The 20,573-nt window shown below is 28.3% G+C and overlaps 2 protein-coding genes across 7 annotated transcripts in view; both read left to right on the forward strand.

Moving 5' to 3' along the window:
• LOC105208548 (fasciculation and elongation protein zeta-2) overlaps window positions 1-369 on the forward strand; it is a 48,912-nt gene extending 48,543 nt beyond the window's left edge. For both annotated transcript variants that reach the window (XR_008471340.1, XR_008471341.1), the window contains one exon: window positions 59-369. The gene's annotated coding sequence lies outside the window, so the exon portion shown is untranslated. The remainder of the gene's footprint in view (window positions 1-58) is intronic.
• On the forward strand, window positions 227-19,821 carry Rop_1 (protein ROP). Of its 5 annotated transcripts, none has more exons than XR_851529.3 (11): window positions 227-369; window positions 2,105-2,281; window positions 2,354-2,509; window positions 2,608-2,717; window positions 10,807-11,326; window positions 11,453-11,574; window positions 11,968-12,081; window positions 12,155-12,322; window positions 13,665-13,849; window positions 13,933-14,212; window positions 18,476-19,821. XR_851529.3 is itself a non-coding variant. In XM_011178452.3 (10 exons), the coding sequence occupies exons 1-10, from the start codon at window positions 342-344 to the stop codon at window positions 14,153-14,155; spliced, it is 1,803 nt and encodes a 600-aa protein (XP_011176754.1). In that variant the 5' UTR covers window positions 227-341; the 3' UTR covers window positions 14,156-18,422. The 5 variants fall into 5 exon arrangements, 2 of the variants coding, with proteins under 2 accessions (XP_011176754.1, XP_011176755.1); XR_008471339.1 differs by having other exon boundaries at window positions 19,393-19,821; XR_003752047.2 differs by lacking the exon at window positions 18,476-19,821 and adding an exon at window positions 14,451-18,422.
• The last annotated feature ends 752 nt before the right edge of the window (window positions 19,822-20,573 follow it).

The following is a 20,573-nucleotide window of genomic DNA, read 5'->3' on the forward strand; positions in this document are numbered from 1 at the left end:
AATTATATATATATAATGTAAAAATTATTTATTTTGCTATATATATATTTTTATTAAGATTTCTACAACAACCACCCTGTTTTGAAATTTTATTTCACTATGTGGCCCTGTTGTCATGCATACGGCGAAAAAAAATGTCACTTGCAACCGATTATTTCTATCGAATTCATTACTCATCGCTACGCATACATTGCAGCAGAATTTAGTGAACTTCTGTGAGTGCTTGTAGTGAATTGGAAAAAATAATTAGCAGCGTAAGAAAAGTGTAAAATTTATTTAGTAATTTGTGTGCGGGTGCAAGACGGAACCATAACGCGGATAAGGAAAAAACATCGTAAAAAATGGCGTTGAAAGTGCTGGTTGGGCAAAGTAAGTGAAATGCAGAAATTTTCAATCGTATAGTGAAAATTCACATACGTACATACATATGTATGCGAATACATGTAAAAAAGTGTTTTGGAATGACTCGACTAACGATAAGATAATGTACTGGAATTTATAAAAACTTATTAAAACGAGTTAAGAACATTTTCTTTAATCAACCCCCTTAATTGTGAAATTTGCAAAAGTATTTCCGCATCTATGTTAAGCAATTATCGATTTTCCTCCGTTTTGTATGCCCCCGGAACGACCTTTTTCTTGCGCAGCCCCACTCGACTGCGCTCAGCTGGAATTGCATATCCATACATACCCATACAATTCAATTGTGTATTTTTCTATTGCCAACGGTATGAAGGTTGTGTTTTTGTTGCAAATGTTACATACTGTTTATAATGTAGGTCGTTTGTCGTTGTTGGTCTTATCAGCATTTATCCAAACACCCACTACCAACGCCCACTTATCAGCAATGCTATATTAAGAGTACTGTGAAAATCGTAGGATTTTCCTTTCGTGTGCGCGTAATTCTATCGAATGTATGCAACGAAATGTCAATTAGGGAAATTTATATTTAGTTTTGTTTGTGACGTCATTGGTCGCAAGCGGCTTTGGTCACACAATTGCAATACATATCTTTCTATGTAGTTTTGTACTCATCTTTTAAGATATTTATCATATGAGTTTAAAGCGAATTGATTTATTTATTTTATTTTATAAATACATACATACGCACATCTCGCTTATGTTATGTTAGTGTTAATTGTTTTCAGTGTCGTCTTGTTATTGTTTCTGTATTCTGTGTTTGTTTTCATTAGCCATTCACAGGTTGCAAAATGACTCATTATTGGTTGGCATATTTACCTGATGATGTTATGACCGCCGATAAATATGTATATTTAGCAAATAATATTATCTTCCCTAACGCCGGAAGTTTTTTGAAGGACATTAATATACGTTATTTTTCACCGGTAGGGTGTCAATAAACTAAAAAAAATAAGTAGTTGATATTAAGAAAATCAAGAAATTCGTGTAAAGGCATGATCTGAAAGATAATCCTCAAGTGCATTGCGATAAAACTATTATGATTCATAGTTTTCCACTTAATTAATGCTGGCAAAATATCAAAAGTTGTAAGACATGCTCATAATCGAAAATCAATGCCTGGATTATAGCCAAGAAAACGCATATAGAATCAATTACAACGTTCATATAACGCCGGTCTTTCAATGACGTCTCCTCAACTGCACAAAATCAAAAGAGTAAAATGTATTTAGTGGCTGGAAAAATATGAGACTATTGACTTGCAATTCTATTTATAGTCATGTGAAATAAGAACGTAGGCGGATTGTGTTTCCAATACCATGGTATAGGATGTTTTGTTAATGTTGCACAATGTTTAAATATAAATAACAAATAATGTAGCTCATACTAAAAATGTTTGGTAAGTAGAATTTCGAAAGTGTTTAATACGTCGATGTATAATTACGACCAGATGGATTGCAATTTCTTGATTTACACAAAATTAAATATAAATCTATTTAATTTCACAAACCTGTTTACGCGTGAATCACAGTTTTGTAATTATTTATACAGAAATAAATAACAATAACATACTGCATTCGCATACATATGTATACATATACTAAAGATATCTTTGTATATTATGAGCATTTCATCATCTATTATTTGTTTTTGCTAATACATTTTTTTTTCACCACTTACACAGAGATTATGAATGAGGTGGTGAAGTATAAGCCTCCACCACCCAAGAAGGCTGGCGCTGTAGCTGCTGCGAAGGCACCAGGTGGCATGGAATGGCGTGTGTTGGTTGTCGATAAGTTGGGTATGCGTATGGTGTCTGCATGCACCAAGATGCATGAAATAAGTGCTGAGGGTATAACTTGTGAGTATACTATGTGATAATTAGTAATTTTTTGCAATCTATATATTTTATTATATTCTGTTGCATTTTTAGTGGTGGAGGATATCAATAAGAAGCGTGAACCGCTTCCCACGATGGATGCCATCTACTTGATAACACCATCTGATGAGTCGGTGCGTGCATTAATACGTGATTTCGAGAATCCGGCTAGACCGATGTATCGTTATGCGCACGTCTTCTTCACTGAGGGTATGTAGTGTTCAAAGCAAAGTAGTTTATATATTATTTGAAATTCATAATTTATTTTATGTTAATTTCCCTTAAAAAACCACTTCAAAATCTTGCAGCAATACCTGAAGACATATTCCATATGTTGCAAATACGCAGCGACATTACGCGCAAATATATACGCACATGCAAAGAAATAAATATTGCATTTTTAGCCTACGAAGACAAGGTAGAGCAATAAGTTAAAAAAAATGTATCTCGTATGTGTACAAAAGGCAATTCCAAAATTCTCTATTAAACTGCCTACTACTTAACACTAATTAACCTAATAACGCTTTTGGGGACATGGCATGTCATAACAAGCTGCAGCTAAGCAGCGTTTCCTTAATACTAAACGTGTCCTTTGTGAAAATTCACAAATCCATTTTGTGAAATACAATATTACGTTTTTGCTACGATTTGTTGTGCGGGAAGTGTACTCATGTCCTGTAAATATTTTGCATATGTCTGACAACGTTACTTGAATAATTCATACGGTTTTGGTTATTTTGTGCGAACTCTTCGTACATGTTCGGTATAAATTAGGCGCATTTCATTACAATATACTAACTGAATGTCTGAAATTCTCTCTATATAATATTTAATCCATTTCTATAAAAATACTGTCTTCAAGTGTATTGCTTTAGTATTAAAACTATTTTAAATATTTATACATATATTATGAAATATTAAGTGATCTTTTACAGCAAAAATGGGTAAGCGAGTGACGCTAGAATTTTCGTTCTTTGATTTTTTCGTATAAAGTTGTATAATTATTACTTTACATTCGTAAATATAAAACTCGGCTGTTGATTAAGAATGATTTAAGAAGAAAATTTCAAGAAATTAAAGCAAATTAAAAAAAAAATAAAGAAATTAAAACAAGTTAGAGAAAAATTAAAAAAATTCAAAGACAATTAAAAAAAAAATTAAAGACAATAAAAAAAATAAAAAAAGTAAAGAAAATTTAAAAAAATTAAAGATAATTTAAAAAAAAATTAAAGAAATTTTAAAATATAAATTAATGAAAATTAAAAAAAAATTAAAGAAATTTAAAAAATAACGGTAAAGTTTTTGAAGAAATAACTTTAAAATTTCTGAATAAATATCATTAAAGTCGCCAATTGTTTTAATAAAGATATTATTTGAGAAATTAGACGTTATTTGGAAGCTATTTGAAGTTATTTTCAATTAAAAAAATATATTTTGTTAATATTTACAAATGTTAATACTTTTCTATAAAAAATAGAGGCTTTGAGGAAAAATTCGTACAGGATTTTGATTCTCGATATATTTTTTGTTAAAAAAAATGCAATTAGAAATTATAGTTTTTTATTCATACTTTTAATCAACAGCTGAAGTTTATATTACTTACGTATTAATAAAAAAAAATTATTTTTAATATAAGCATTTTATTGAAATATCATTTAGAACATATTTTATTTATTGAAAATTAGTACGAATCTTTCATTAACAAATCAATACTAGTTGATATCTTACATAAATTACGCTTAAAATTGGATATTTTTTAAAATATTTTTTAACAACAAATATTTAATGTTTTAATTAAAATATATATATTTTTTTAATATTATAATTAAAATATTTTTTTCGAACAGTTATATATAGAAGGTTTAAATATCAAAATTTCCTTTCAATTTTATATTTAAACTGACTAAAATAATAATAAGACATGATTTTTATATCGATTCGATCAAATTTCTTTTAGAAAAAACGGTTTTTTGTTCTTCGAATTTCGAAGTTCGAAATAATTCGAATTGTAACAAACTGAAAGCAGAAAAACTTTTACTTTTAAAGTGAAAAACAATTATATTTGAGTCTAAAAAACGTGATTCAATTGAAATTTAGAACTTATCTGATTAATTTTTTATATATTTTTATAAACTTTTTAGAATTTCATAATTATTTCATAACATTTTCAAAAGCATTTCAAATTTGTTTAATTAAAATTGATATATTTTTTAATATTATTATTATTATTTTAATTTTATTTATTATTAATTTTTAGCTACAGTTTTAATATTTAAAATTAAATTCAAAATAATTTAAGGCATAAATATTTTATTTGAACTTAAATACTATTACTATGTTAAATATTATTATTATTTATAATTTACTTTGTCAATTTTTAATAATTGAAATTATATAACCTAATTGAAGCTAATTAAAATACTAGCGGAGATCAAGTGTGTCAAACCCCCACTGGCTGGCGGCATGCTGCTGCTTACTCTGCTTAAAACCCAGTTACAAAACCCTATTAATTGTATTATTATTTATATAACTATCAAAAAAAGATGCATTTTCAGCAAAAACAAAAAAAAATATAATCTTAAGTTCCGAAAAATATTTTCGTAGACAAACATACACATGTCTGTATGTATGTATGCATAGATAAATATGTTAAGCGTCATTTGCGTACTTTTGCCAAACTATCAATTAATTACATGCTCACCTAACATATATCCACATTCACATCAGCATACATACCACTTATTTTAACTGCATACGTACCATATACAACTACAACAACAAATGTCTGTATGTATATGTATGTATGTATGTATGCTCATTATCATTTGTTTTAGCGTTTATCATTTCTTTGTATGATTACATTTATATATTTATAGTTTGCCCGGAGGAATTATTTAACGATTTGTGTAAATCGTGCGCTGCAAGAAAGATCAAAACTCTAAAGGAGATAAATATTGCATTTCTACCATACGAATGCCAGGTGCGAAAAGAAAAAAAAAAAAAGAAATTTTCGAAAACAAAAAATTATGATTATGTATATAAATACTACGAAAGTATGTCTAAATTGTGTGCAAGCATACGGCAATTGTGTATAATTTTTTTCAAGTAAAAATATGTATTTTTTTTTTTTCAAATCAAATTTACTTTACACGCCTCTTCAACGCGCTCTTCTTACTTTTCAACACAAGCACACGCTCTGAATATTTTTTTTTTTAAATCCTTGCAAAAATCTGTATGTTTGTACAGTAAGGTGTCAAAGCCATGACGAGGAGGCGGCACACCCGCAATTTATTGACTTCAATCTTTGCTCCTTGCTTTCTATATAAGGCCAATGTTCGAAAGTCCTACCCAAATTTGTCTGTCTTTTGAAGATTTTCTATAAAATAAAACCTTGAAAAATTAATTTATATCAATATATTGCAAAGACCTAATTTTTAAATGTCTAAAAGAGAACCGTTTGTAGATCTTTTACAACGAGTCTTAGAGCTATAAAGCTGCCCGACTGAAAATCTCAGTATTTGCTGCCTTCTTAACGGTATATATATTAGAAATGATATTTTAAAATATCTCTAGCATAAGACTAAAGTGATTTTAGAGCATGTCCATGCCTCTTTTCGTATCTTTCGTCGATTTCGGTCGGGTTTACATAACGAGAACACAGGTTTTTGTACTCTATACTCTATTGTTTCAAGCACTGGTCGACTAAATCGATTTTTTTTATATCGATCTTGGACATTTGTGTCAACATTAACCCAACAAAATATTTGTAGAGATCTGTTTGCATCCCAAACTTATTCTCAACTGAAAATGTCACTTTTTGATCCGAATTCTCGACATTTGCGGGAAATTTTGCTTTTCTTTTTTAATTCCAAGAAAAGTGCGGCTGAGGCTCATTGTCATTTCTAACCGTTTTTATAAAAAAAACTTAAATTTACAAAAAAGACGGCGGAAGCAAAGTTGTAGACCTAATATAAAAGCATCGCCTAGTTGGTAACTAGTTACATAACTACTTCCTAGGGAGTTTGTTCTGAACTCAGATTGAAAATAAACTTAACCTATGTCTTACCAAGTTCTAATAAGCTGTAATATGTCAAATATCTCATATAGTAATTTCTCACCGAGAAATTCTGGGTTTTAACTTCACAATTCTCAGTGCATTAGACTGCATTTGCTTTTTCGCTGATGTCACAACTGTATATTTCTATGAGCGATGACAGCCTATCTTCATAAAAATTAGCTATTTGTCAATTTATTGTTTACAAAATATGGCGGTTCGACAAGTACTCGTTTAAAAATCGTTCCCGAAGTCGCCGAGAAATGATATCCTTGGAGAAATATGTAGTTTGCACTCGAGTTCTAACGATTAATTGCGTGTGCCCCTCCTCCTTAAAAACGCAATACTTGTACATTACTCACTATTTGCCACAGTTTGCGCGCGCTCTTTCCTTTCTCTCTGTCTCTCTTTCTCCACTCTCCCTTTCTTTCTCTCTGTTTTACTATAACTCTGAATGTTGTAAATAACTAAGTAAAAAAAAAACAAAATTGTTGTGTATTTTATATGTGTAAATTACTTGCTAAATTCGAAACTTGAAGTTGAAAAGCGCAAAATGGCAAAATAATATTTTATTTATCTCGCCTACTTGCCATCTTGCGATTTTTGCACTTCTACGACGTTATTTTTTTGTATTGTAACTAAAAATGCGTATTGCGAGCACCACACTGGCGCAAAAAAAAAATCAGAATTTTTTTTAAAATGAGAATGCAACCTTGTGTAATTGCCACAGTTAAAGTGTCCGTCAGATTGCCTGCCACTTTAGCTGTTTGCGCAATCCAATTTAATTAACGAAACGAAACCACGAAATATCTCCTTAAGTTTTGTTTAACTTGTTTTGTAGTGTTCAATTTAATGTATGTAAATTGTATACAGAAAAGCAAATCGTTTACGAGTGGCGCCTCCAATTAGCCAGTGGCGCTTACGTCTCTAACTAACTACGTCTATGTTGTTTTTTTTTCAACATTATTGATTGATTTCTTTCTACTAACCAAACACACACTTGGAATGAAAGAATGTCAAACCAAAAAAAAAACAATAACAATAACAACAATAAATACTATTTATATGCCAAATTACACGCCCAACACACAGCACTTGCCGCATGCCACATGCAACACCAACGAAAAAAACACACAAAAAAACAAATACATACGAGTGCAAAATGTTGGCAACAAAATATGAACAAGCATATTGTTGCACACGATATTCTTGTTAGCAAATAAATGCGAAATTGTTGAGCAAATTGTGTAAATTTACGAAATACTAGTTTAGTAAGGTTATTTTTTATTTTTTGTAGCTATATATATAAAACATAAAATAGTTATTTATAAATATTTTCGTTTTTGTAATATGCAAAAATTAATATTTTATTAGTACATATTGAGTGCTAGTATTATTTTATCTGCACTGTTGTTGTCTTTAGTACTAACCCAAGCGTATATAAATTTACAAAAACAATTTGCCAATTTCGCATTTATTCGCAATTTTGTTTGCTGTAATTTGACATGTAACTCACGGGCTTTAGTTATACACAAAATCAAACTTTAAACTGTTAAAAGTTCGCTTGTGAATTAGAAAAAATAATTTTATAAGTAAAGGCTGTTATTTTTAAGTTTTAAAATTTCAAATAATATACAGAAAAATTAATTATTCGATCAAAATTGGGCTTTGATAGTTGAATAGAAACTCAATAATATATATCACGACTGTAACTTGTGAAGACTATTGAGACTGTCGGTTCATATTTGAAACTCTTTTTCCATTATAATTGGCTTCTAATTGCTCAGTATTAGTTGGTTGTACAGGTTTGACCATTATCTTTGACGTCTCCACAATAAAGTGTCAAAAGCATGTGATTAATTTGACAGCGGTTTGACAGCTACCGCCAATAGGAAATTGTATAATGTAAAAACACCCTCAACACATTTGATAGTAGCATATACAAGTTCGCAGCAGTTTTTATGACTGCAAAGTCCTTGCAAATACTAAGAACACATTATTAACTTGTTCGTATGTGACAGTTGCCTTCCAAATATATATTATACATATGTATATAACGGGTTTTTCAAAAGGGACAATACAAGGACAGGACCGACAGGGACAGCAAACGACGCCATATTTGGACATTTCTCTTCAGTAAGGTTTGCCATTTCATCACTGAAAGATATACGAACCAACAACAACAGTCAAAATTTGAAAATTTACATTCAGAGCCAGTGGCCTCAACTTTAAGAGCGCTACGTCCAATTTATAGTCGTCATAATCGTGCTGTCTGACCGCTTTATTATTTATTATAGTAGTTTCAGGGGTGTGTTACCCTGAATAATCCATATGGAATTTCAGTATTTTTTTCTGACTTCTTCACATTTAGCTTCATAATTATTCGGTTGACCAGATTTGGGTTTTCAAAAATATTTTCTTAAATCAATTAAGATACAGGGTCTAAACTGCCATTTCTGTTAACGGTAACCCTGAATAATCCATTTGAGAATTTCAGTATTTTTATCTTCAAATTTAGCTTCGCAATTGTTAGGTTGACCAGATTTAGAGTATCAAAAATATTTTCGTTAAAAAAAATAAAATAACGGGTCTAAATTCCACCTCTATAAATCAATTATCTATACCATATTTCTTAGTTAGCAGACTTTTTAGCCAATGGCTCAGCAGCGTCTCTTAATACTTTGAGATTTTCGTAAACAATACTTCTTCCTGGGTACAATCGGTCTGTTCCCTTACTGAACGAAAACTTGTACCACTGGCTGTAAGAAAATCCCTTACATAGATTCTTCAAAGCGAACTTTTAGCAGGTTTCTTAGCAATTATATAATTAACACACATTTTTTTTGTTCGCCAATTTCACATATTCTTCTAAATCAACGCACTTGCTCTATGGTGTAACTTAAACATTCCGATAATTATGCTTTCCATATAAACACGCCACATGATTACATATTCATAATATAAAATAATAAACGTTATTGCATGTCAATAGATATTGAGTATCAGATAATCAGTTAAATCATTTAATAGCAACGTTATTTAATTTTATTTTTTTAATATTTTTTTTTTTAATATTTTTTCAAATAAATTTTTTATAATTATTTACAATCTTTTTTTCAACATTTTTAAATTCTTCATTTTTATAAAAAAATAAATTTTTAATTTCATTTATAAAAAAAAAGTTAAATTTAAAGCAGAAATTAGAAATAATAAAATTTTTGGGATCGATTAACACTTCTCAGCAAGTTCTTATGATATTTCGAATACCAGGCTTATAAAACCAAATATTAAAGGTTATGGGCACTACTTTTTAAGTTTTGTATAACTTTTGGGGTATTGTTGACATAAAAATAATACATACTTCCTAATATCTGTATGAAAGGACCATTATTTAAATTCTCACATCAAAATGTTTGGGCTCTATTGTTAATTTGCAACAAAAATTAAAATACCATTTTTCAAAAATTTCGAAATTTAGAAATGTATAAAAAAATGTTTAACTAAATACTTCTACTTAAGCTCGGGGTTATTAAATTAATGAATATTTAACTTTTTTTAATTTTAAATATAATTTTTCGAATTCCTTTAGTCTCGGTATAACAAGTTATTAGCTGCAAATCGCACGTTTCCTCGACAATCGGTTCTACGTAACCGGAACGGACCCGTAACCGACCACGGTTTGTGAACTCGGCATAATTTCTCAAAATTGTTTGAGTTGAATGTTTTCTGTCGTTACAACACAAGCGTCCAAATAGTATTTAAAAAACAATATTTTTCCCTATATTATCCTAGTTAAATATTTTAATATCGAGTCTTGCAAGGTTTATAGATCAAAAATTATGTTTAAGCCCCCTGGGAAGCATAATAATTGGGAATATTATGTAAAAGAATACCATTTGAACTCGATGTAAAATGCTATAAATTATAAGTACGTACTTAACCTCAAAAAAAAACATTTACAAAAGTTCGATAATTGAAGATTATAATTTTTTTATATTTTTTCTCCTCTCTCATATTTTTTTTTCCTCTGCATTGTATAAAACTTCATTCATTTGCAAGAACAAAAACAAAAATACAAATGTAGTCTAGTTCTTATGTTTTTTGTGCCTAATAAGCTTGCTTGTTTTTGTTATTATAATTCCCGTTAAAAGTTAATCGCTAGAATGTATCTAACGCTTATTTCGAAAACTCGATTCAAACTATTGCCGCTTTGTACAAATTTGTATAAATTTATTTTCAGTTTACAAAAAAAAAATCATTTTCATATTTATTAATTACTATAATTTTATTTTTATTTTATCCATAAAACAAAAAAACAAATGAAACAAACAAAAAACAATGTACGCCTGAACCACTTCTCACCCCCACACCAAAAAAAAAAAAACAATGCTTCGCACCATCGCTTTCGCCCACTCTATCTTTCAATCGTCTGTCGTGGCTATCGCTCCCTCAGGTCTACTCGCTCGATTCGCCAGACACCTTTCAGTGTCTGTATTCGCCAGCGTTTGCTTCGATACGCGCCAAGCACATCGATCGCATCGCCGAGCAAATCGCGACTTTGTGTGCCACACTCGGCGAGTATCCGATGGTGCGATATCGCACTGACTGGGATCGCAACATAGATTTGGCTGCTGCGGTGCAGCAGAAGTTGGACGCCTATAAGGCGGATGAGCCCACAATGGGTGAGGGTCCGGAGAAGTCACGTTCGCAGCTGTTAATATTGGATCGTGGTTTCGATTGCGTTTCGCCATTGTTGCACGAATTGACACTGCAGGCGATGGCCTACGATCTCTTGCCGATCGTCAACGATGTCTATCGCTATACACCCGGTCCGAATCAGCCCGATAAGGAGGTGCTGCTCGATGAGAACGATGATTTGTGGGTGGAATTGCGACATGAGCATATCGCTGTAGTGTCCACGCAGGTGACACAGAATCTCAAGAAGTTCACCGAATCGAAGCGCATGACATCGAGTAAGTAGCAAGAGGGGAAATAAACGATATTCAGTGATACAATTTTATAAATAGCATTCAAATGTTGACTAAATTCAAATTTATATTTTTTTCGATAAATTAATCGATTTTTTTTTCATACTACAGCCGACAAAGCTTCCATGCGCGACTTGTCGCAAATGATCAAGAAAATGCCACAGTACCAGAAGGAGTTGTCCAAGTATTCCACACATTTGCACTTGGCTGAGGATTGCATGAAGACTTATCAGGTACTTATCTTAAGTACTTTAAAAAAGTAGTATTTAAAATATTTATATTTTTCAATTAATTTTTTTTTTAATTTTTTTATTTTTGTATTTTTTTATATAATATTTTTATATTTTTTTCTATATCTTTTTCTATCAGATACTTATCTTAAGTACTTTAAAAAAGTAGTATTTAAAATATTTATATATTTTAATTAATAGTTTTTTTTTATTTTTTGTATTTTTTTTTTATATAATATTTTTTATATATTTTTTCTATAAATTTTTTTTTGTTTTATATAATTTTATTTTTTTAGTTTATTTAATTTAATTTTTATTTATTCAATATATTTTATTCATTTAATACATTTTACTATGTATTTTTACTATTCCTTTTCCATTTCTTACCTCCTTTAGAGCTACGCCGATAAGTTGTGCCGTGTTGAACAGGATTTGGCTATGGGCACCGATGCCGAAGGCGAAAAGATCAAGGATCATATGCGCAATATCGTGCCCATTCTACTCAATGCGGTATGTAGTTTGCAAATTTATTTTTATTTTTTTTTTAATAAAAATCTTTTAAATCAAATCTCTCCACTGTCAGGATGTCTCCAACTTCGATAAAGTACGCATAATCGCGCTCTATGTTATGATTAAAAATGGCATCTCTGAGGAAAATCTAACCAAACTGTTCACACACGCCTCACTCTCGCCGAAAGATCAGGATATGGTGCGCAATTTGAGCTTTTTGGGTGTGAATGTGATTGCCGATGTAAGTTGGAATTTTTTACATCCAATTTTTTTTTTATATTTTTAGTTAAATTTTACTTTTTGTCTTCAATAGAAATTTTATGATAATTTTTCATATTGAAATATATATAATATTGAGATTTTTCATGTTTTCAATTTTTTTTTTTTTGTTGAATAATTTTATAAAATTTTAAAAACTTCTTTTTTTTTTAAATGTACAGTTGAAAAAAAATTTCAAAATTTTAAGTAATCATTAATTAATTTATTTTTTATTTTTTCCTATAAAAATAATAATTTAACTTTTTATAAAGAAATTATATTGCAAAAAAAAATTTAATATAAAATAATTTCTTAAGGAGAAAATGATTAATTTTGTAATTTCTTTCTCATATAAAATGAAACTTATATAATAAAAAAATAATAATGAAATATTTTATAAAAAATAATTATTTTCTAGAATAAATATTTTTAATAATTTTGTTTTATTTTTAAATTTATATTTTTAATAATTTTATTTTTATTTTTAATAAATATTTAATTTTAAATACATATTAAACTTTATTTTTTGTTTTAATTAATATTAATTTTCTTTTTATTTTTATTAAATATTTAATTTATAATAATTTTATTTTTTTTGTAATAAATATTTAATTTTTTTTTTTTAAATATTTTTACTAATTTTATTTTATTTTTAAATTTATATTTTTAATATTTTTTTTATTTTTTAATAAATATTTTTAATAATTTTATTTTATTTTTAAATTTATATTTTTAATAATTTTCTTTTTATTTTTAATAAATATTTAATTTTAAATATATATTAAACTTTATTTTTTGCTTTAATTAATATTAATTTTCTTTTTATTTTTAATAAATATTTAATTTATAATAATTTTATTTTTTTGTAATAAATTTTTAATTTTTTTAATAAATATTTTTTATTTTTAAATTTATATTTTTAATATTTTTTTTATTTTTTAATAAATATTTAATTTATAATAATTTAATTTTATTTTTGTAATAAATATTTAATTTTTTTTAATAAATATTTTTAATAATTTTATGTTATTTTTAAATTTATATTTTTAATATTTTTTTTATTTTTTAATAAATATTTTTAATAATTTTCTTTATATTTTTAATGAATATTTAATTTATAATGATTTAATTTTATTTTTGTAATAAATATTTAATTTTTTTTAATAAATATTTTTAATAATTTTATTTTATTTTTTAATAAATATTTTTAATAATTTTATTTTTATTTTTAAATTTATATTTTTTTTATTTTTTTTTTTATAAATATTAAACTTTATTTTTGTTTTAATTAATTTAAATTTTGTTCTCTCTCCACCCCACCACAGTCACGCAAGAAAGTCTACAATGTGCCACGCAAAGAGCGCATCACCGAACACACCTATCAAATGTCGCGTTGGACACCTGTCGTCAAGGATATTATGGAGGATTGCATTGAGGATAAGTTGGATCAGCGTCATTTCACTTTTCTGGCTGGACGTGCACAGAATACCAACTATCATGCGCCAACTAGGTAGAAATTGCCCTAAAAAATATATTTTTTAATTTTTTATTATTATTACACTTTTACTAAATCTTTCACTTTACCCACCAAAGCGCACGCTACGGCCACTGGCACAAGGATAAGGCACAGACACAGGTGAAGAATGTACCGCGTCTCATTGTATTCATTGTTGGCGGCGTTAGCATGTCCGAAATGCGTTGCGCTTACGAAGTAACCAATTCCGTTAAGAATTGGGAGGTGCTCGTCGGTTCGTCGCATATACTAACACCAGAAGGTTTCCTCAGCGATTTGGGCAGTCTCTCCAAAGAGGATTAAGCAGCAGCTACAGCATAGGCTCGTTAAATAATTTAACTAAAATTTATTAATTTAAAGGTAAAATTTAAATTTCTTTATTTAAAAGCAAACACAACAACAACACTAACACATGTATTTAGTTTAAAGCAGATATTGAAAGGGAAGCCAGTTTGTATTTGTGTAGGTATTAGTTTAACAAGCGTTGTTGGTATTCTTTTTTTTGTGTTTTTGTTTTGTGGAGTTTGAAATTTTATTGAAAATATGTTATTGTATTTGTAATGTATAATTGTTAGCAATATTACGTTTTGTCCTTTAGGTTAACGTTACACTAAAGTGTTTATATTTGTATTAAAAACTGACACGGACAACAACTTGTGTACACAATTAGTTGAAATATGCGCTATTGGAGGCAACTCTAACGCATATTTACTTACATACATACAACTTTTAGTGAAAATAATTATATGCACATGCATACACATGCTTGTATGTGTTTGTTGTGTTTATTACATATATGAATATAAATTTAATTGCTAAAAACAACAATAATATTAATGCGCAAGCATCTCAATGAATTCCAAAGTATTCACGTTGTTTATTGCATTGTCTTTATGTCGCATATTTAAATGGAGAAAAAATATATAAAACTATTTTATACAACTATAATTGCAATTTAACTTATATATATTATACATTCATATACTACTTTATTAACTACTATTACTTGCAATATTTGAACAATTTATGCGCTTTTCGTAGTAAAATCTTCTATATGCATATAAAAGTAAGCAAACAAATTGTTGCGGCGAAAAAAAAAAACAAAATAAATGCAAACGTAAGAGTTGCCACAAGTAAACAAAAAAAACACCGATTTTTAATTTCAAATTTTAACTAATAATGAAAAAATATTAAAATAAAATTAAAAAATAATAATAAATTTAAATTTAAAAGAAAAAATTTAATTATATAAAAAAATATTAAAACTAAATAAAAAAATAATTATTATAAATTTAAATTACAAAAAAAAAAAAAATTAAGTAAAAAATTGTAGCATGCGCACAATGCAGTTCATTTGAGCAGAAGTTGTCGTGGAAAAAATGTGCTGTAAAACAAAATTATATAAACAACAAATTTTCAAATATATTAAATTCAACATTCAATGCACTTGCAAACTGTAACTGTATGCATATTTAGTATAAATAATACTTGAAACAAACATTTATTTTACACGTAAAAATTATAAATTTATTAAAATAAAAAACGGTTTGTTTTCAACCTTATCCATAAAACGTATGTGAAGACGTATGGCAAGAAAGCTACGAACAAAAATTAAATGAAAAACTAAATTTTCAAAAAACTAAACAAATAATGTTTACATAAAATTTATTAATAATATTAGCAAATTAATATGCATTGTTAAAACGACTTATACTAATGTAGTAACCGTAGAAATTATTATGCTTGCGTTGCTTCAATGAAATTTGCAAAATGCCTGCGGATAAGTTTTGTGCAGAACAACTACAATAAATGCTAATACTTATGGCTAATTAACAATTAAACACAATTTCAATTAATAACAAATTTTACAGCAACAACAATTTATAGTATTTCAAAACTTTTTCAAAACACCTTAACAAAGACAACTTATACGAGTGCTAAGTAATTAAAGCGTTAAAATCGCCGATAATGCTCATTTCAATGTCAAAATTGCTAAAAGCGTCAGTTGTTTGTCAGCAAAGTGGCAGTGCTAGCGATGTAAAGTGAGGTTAGGAGCAAAAAAAACTTTAAAAAGTAAATTTTCGCAATGCATGAAGATGCGTGTGATGTGAACTTGGAGTTTTAGCAGCTAGCTGTTTATAAATTCATGTTATACCAGCGACTGTGTGAAGGGAAATGTGTAAAATTAGCAAAAATTCAAAATTTCCAAAAAAAAACCGCAGCTTTGCTGGCAGACAGACAGGCGCTTGACAGCTACTACTTCCTACTATTACACTAAATCACGCAAACTAAACTAAAAAAATCTTACTACAGAACGTTAAACACATATTAGGTTTGTTACGTAACTCTATTTGCGTCTAAAAAAACTCTAAAACATCTATGCATATATGTATGTATGAAAACACTACGTATGTACATACATATATGCGCGTCAAGCATACAAAAAACTCTAATTCAACTATTCATCGCACCACATATATACCTGTGTGATACTTCCAAGAAAAAAAAACAGAAAAATAACAAAAACGAAAATGTAAACATACTCGTACACCTCTACATACTTACTTTAAATAATTTATAATAAAACTAGTCGAGGAATGTGTAGTTAAAATATATAATAATAATAAAAATGGAATGCGTTTACAATGTTGGCAAAGCAAAAAAAAAGAAAAGCAAAAACAGAAATACATACGAATGTTTGAAATGCAATACAGTATTTTACAATTTACATAAATATATAAAATAAACGAGTTAGCGTATAACGAGCGTACAGCATAAAATAACGAGCAGCAAATTTCAATTCTTTATATATATACATATATACATATACATATAAATATAGTTAAATTCAATAAATTTAGTTAATAAGTATGGAAATTATAAAATATACTCTTAAAAAGAAAATAAATAATAAATAACATCAAATTTAGCAAATGCCTACACCCAACGCGCTACACTCAGTCTGCGCAACAACAACAGCAGTCAGCAAAGACACGCACCCAATAGCCGCTGCTGGCTATTAAAATATTTGCTGCCATACAAGCGACCAACCAACAACAACAACCGGCAAATGATGCTGCAATTTGTCTCATTTGCAAAAACAACAACATTTGCAGTGTTAAAATTGAGGATCACAGGGCAAATTGCAGCGTCTGCAAGTATATTGACAGCTTGCAGCGTTGTGTATGTGTGCGTGTCGTATGTTTTGTTGTTGTGCTGTGCGAGCGAACAGTGTCAAGTGCGCGTGTAGTTGTGTTTGCTATAAAAATATTTCATGTATTTCAGTAGTGAAAAAATATAAAATATTAATTGTTTATTGCTTGTTATAAATATCAAAAATAAAAAAGTTAGTAAATACACACAAGACAAAATAAGTTATCGCCAATAAGGGTACTAAAATCAAAACCAAACGAAAAAATGTCGAATTGTGCATGCACGTACATGCATATGTATGCAGTTTTGCTGTAGTAGCCAACAATTGCAATTCGCATAACAAAATTATATATTTAAAAAAAATAATAATTAAAATACAAACATGCGTATATGTGCACACATTGGCATTGCGTATACGTCAAAATTAGTAATTAATTTAATAAATTATAAATTATAAATTCAATGAAAATACATTTACATAAGTGTAAAGAAACAAAAACAAAAAAAACCAACACTTATACATTATTATTGCAAACATTTATTAACAGAGCATATATATGTATATGTATGTAAACCGTATTAGTAATTATACACCACATATGTACATTTAATTAATAATTGCAACAAATAACAATATCTTAATAACGAACGCATGACAATTTTGCAATAAAAGCTGAACAAGTGGCAACGCGCACACTGTCCCGGGCATTCTAACGGAAATGTGACAGCAGCCCAGATGCAGCGAAAAATGCAGCAGCAATAACGGCAAACTGTAACTGCACTTGCAATCAGCAGACAACCGCGTGCGCGTACACATCAAACGAATTGAAACGAAAGTAATCATTGTAACACCAAAACAAATATTAAAACAATCGCTTAAATAATATTGTGGAAAAACGCCTTGAGTATGTATACCATACATAGAGTATATATATTTCAACAAACAAGCAATAATATAAGATGAAAACACAACAGTGACAACAACAACAACAAAACGTTCAACCAACTCGTACATAATTCTGTCAATTTTTTTCTTATTAACGCAACGCTGCTTACAGTGTGTGCATTTTTTATAGCGTAAGCCAATTTTATATATTTATGTGTGCACACGCCCAGCACGCAGCACGTGTGGGGTTTTAAGCAATCAGTATAGCAATTAAAACTAAAAACACAAATAGAAAATAAAATTATGTTTAAACGAAATTGAAATGAAAAATCAGAAAAGGTTTGCAGATTTGACGAAAAATGAACAGCAAGACAGCATTTGGCAAAGAAAAATAAATGTGTAATAGTTAACAGCAAATGTTAAGTGAAAAGCGTGAAAAAGTGTGAGTAGACAAAATTTTGCAAATTTCATTGAAGCCAAGCGGGGAAATTGTGCAAAATAAAAGCAGCGTAATATTTAATGAAAAAAAAATTATTAAGTATTAATGAAAATTTAATAAAAAATAATAATATTTGAAATTACAGCAGTGCCGCTAGCAGAAATGTATGAAAAATTGAGGAAGTCAATCGTGGTATGGCGGTAGCAAAGTGTTAAGGAATTATAAATCTTGATATAATTGCAATATATGCCTAAAATGTATAGCAATACATAAAATTTTTCTAAATAACAATTAGCAGAAAATTTAATATATTAAAACCACGTAAAAAATCTATTAAAAGCGTATATTTCGGTATGGTAACAAAGTTGATGAACAAAATCTACAATTTATTAAAAAAAAAGAAAATAAACTTGTTTATGTTGTACACTTTGTGCGTAGTTTGTGCAAAATATACTAAGCACTCAAATATATTTATTACAAATTATATATTATATAAAAAAAAGTTATAAAAATATAGTATTTAAATTAGAAAAATATATATACATATTATTACTAACCACTTATATACTTAAAATACCGTTAAATTAGTGATACATGCGCGTGTAATTGAATTTACACATAAATTTGAACTCAGTCAACTAATTATCAATGCAACTGCTAATGATAAATGCTATTATGGTATGTCATTGAATTTAATTCAAACAAATTCAGCAACTAAATAAATATAAAATGTTATAAATCGCAATGGATAAGATGCAGTAGAATTAGTTAAACAATTATTTAAATTTAAACACGAACAAATGTTAAAAATCATTTTTACAAAATATGCATACACAAATACATGTAACAATACTCACACACACACACACTTAAAAATATTTACAAATTGAAAATGTTTAAATTATATGAACAAACTTCATAAAATATGTTATACAAACTTTATTAATTAATTGCTAAAAAATAGTAAAATCAACTATTTAAACACTCTATATGTATATTATATGATTAAATATATACTAAATTAAATTTCCAATACTTATATAAATTATTATTGTATTTAAGTTTACAGCACGCTAGTTACTTCTGCTGAATGGAGCATCTAATAACCTACTAATTGTTATGCGACATGAATTCAATTACTTTCAAATATATTTATCAAACATACAAACATATATTGTACAATATTATATTATGAGAAACTTAAACAACAATATATTATTATTATAATTATTATTATATATAAGCAATTACTGGTCTAAATATGAAAAAGTGAAAAAGAAAACTCCAAAGAACAATATAAACGTAAATAAATAAGTGCGACAAACTTGTATGTGCATATAGCCAAAATGGCTTAAAATTATGTAAAACAATGTATGCATGTAAATTGTGTTGTGCGATTCAATGAGAACCCGGATAGAAATTATTAAAGAAATATCCTTACTTTGAATGGTAGCTGCAGATCAATAAAAAAAAACACTAGAAAAACAACAATCTTTGTGTTTTTATTAAAAACGCTACGCTAGTGACCAGAAAAATATATTATTTGTATTATTTACCAAATATTTGTATTATTTGTAATTTTTTATATTATAAAATTATATTTTCACCTTTTATTTCAATAAACAACGTTATTTTATATTTAAAAATAAAGTGTGTTTCATTTAAAAATTTATTCTATCAAAATTCAGCTTTAAATTGCTTTCCGCTTTCATTTGCCACCTCAATCAACAAAATCGGTTGAGAAATGCGTGAGTTATGCATCAATAAACATTTTGTGTTGCTCAGCAACACGTAGCAACACCTAGCAACATATACATGTATATGCAACATGTTGCTGGCAAAAATTTCGCGTCGACCTGCTGGGCATTCTGCGCGCCTGGTGTAAATTCCCAATTTGCCATTTCGCTATTTTCCCGCATAGGGTGTCGCTTATGAAAAATATGTGCGTGGTTGTTGTCCGCGCTAAGTAAGTTGCAGGGTGACCCGAATGAAATGAATTTGTTTTCACGGACACCTACTGTGCACTTCTGCGCGCCTGGTGCAAATCCTGGCGCGACACATGGAAATTTTAATTTCGTGCGTCGGCAGCGACACAGTGGTGGCGAGAAAAAATGGAAAGGTGGAAAAAATGTAATTTAATGGGAAAACTTGCGAATTTTTTTAAATTTTCAATTTTTAAATAAAAAATGCGTAATTTTGTGTGTATAATTTTATTTATTAATTTCTTTTAAATAAACAGTGGT

This window comes from Zeugodacus cucurbitae, chromosome 5, assembly GCF_028554725.1.
Source record: "Zeugodacus cucurbitae isolate PBARC_wt_2022May chromosome 5, idZeuCucr1.2, whole genome shotgun sequence".
In the NCBI taxonomy this organism is placed as follows: Eukaryota; Metazoa; Arthropoda; class Insecta; order Diptera; family Tephritidae; genus Zeugodacus; species Zeugodacus cucurbitae.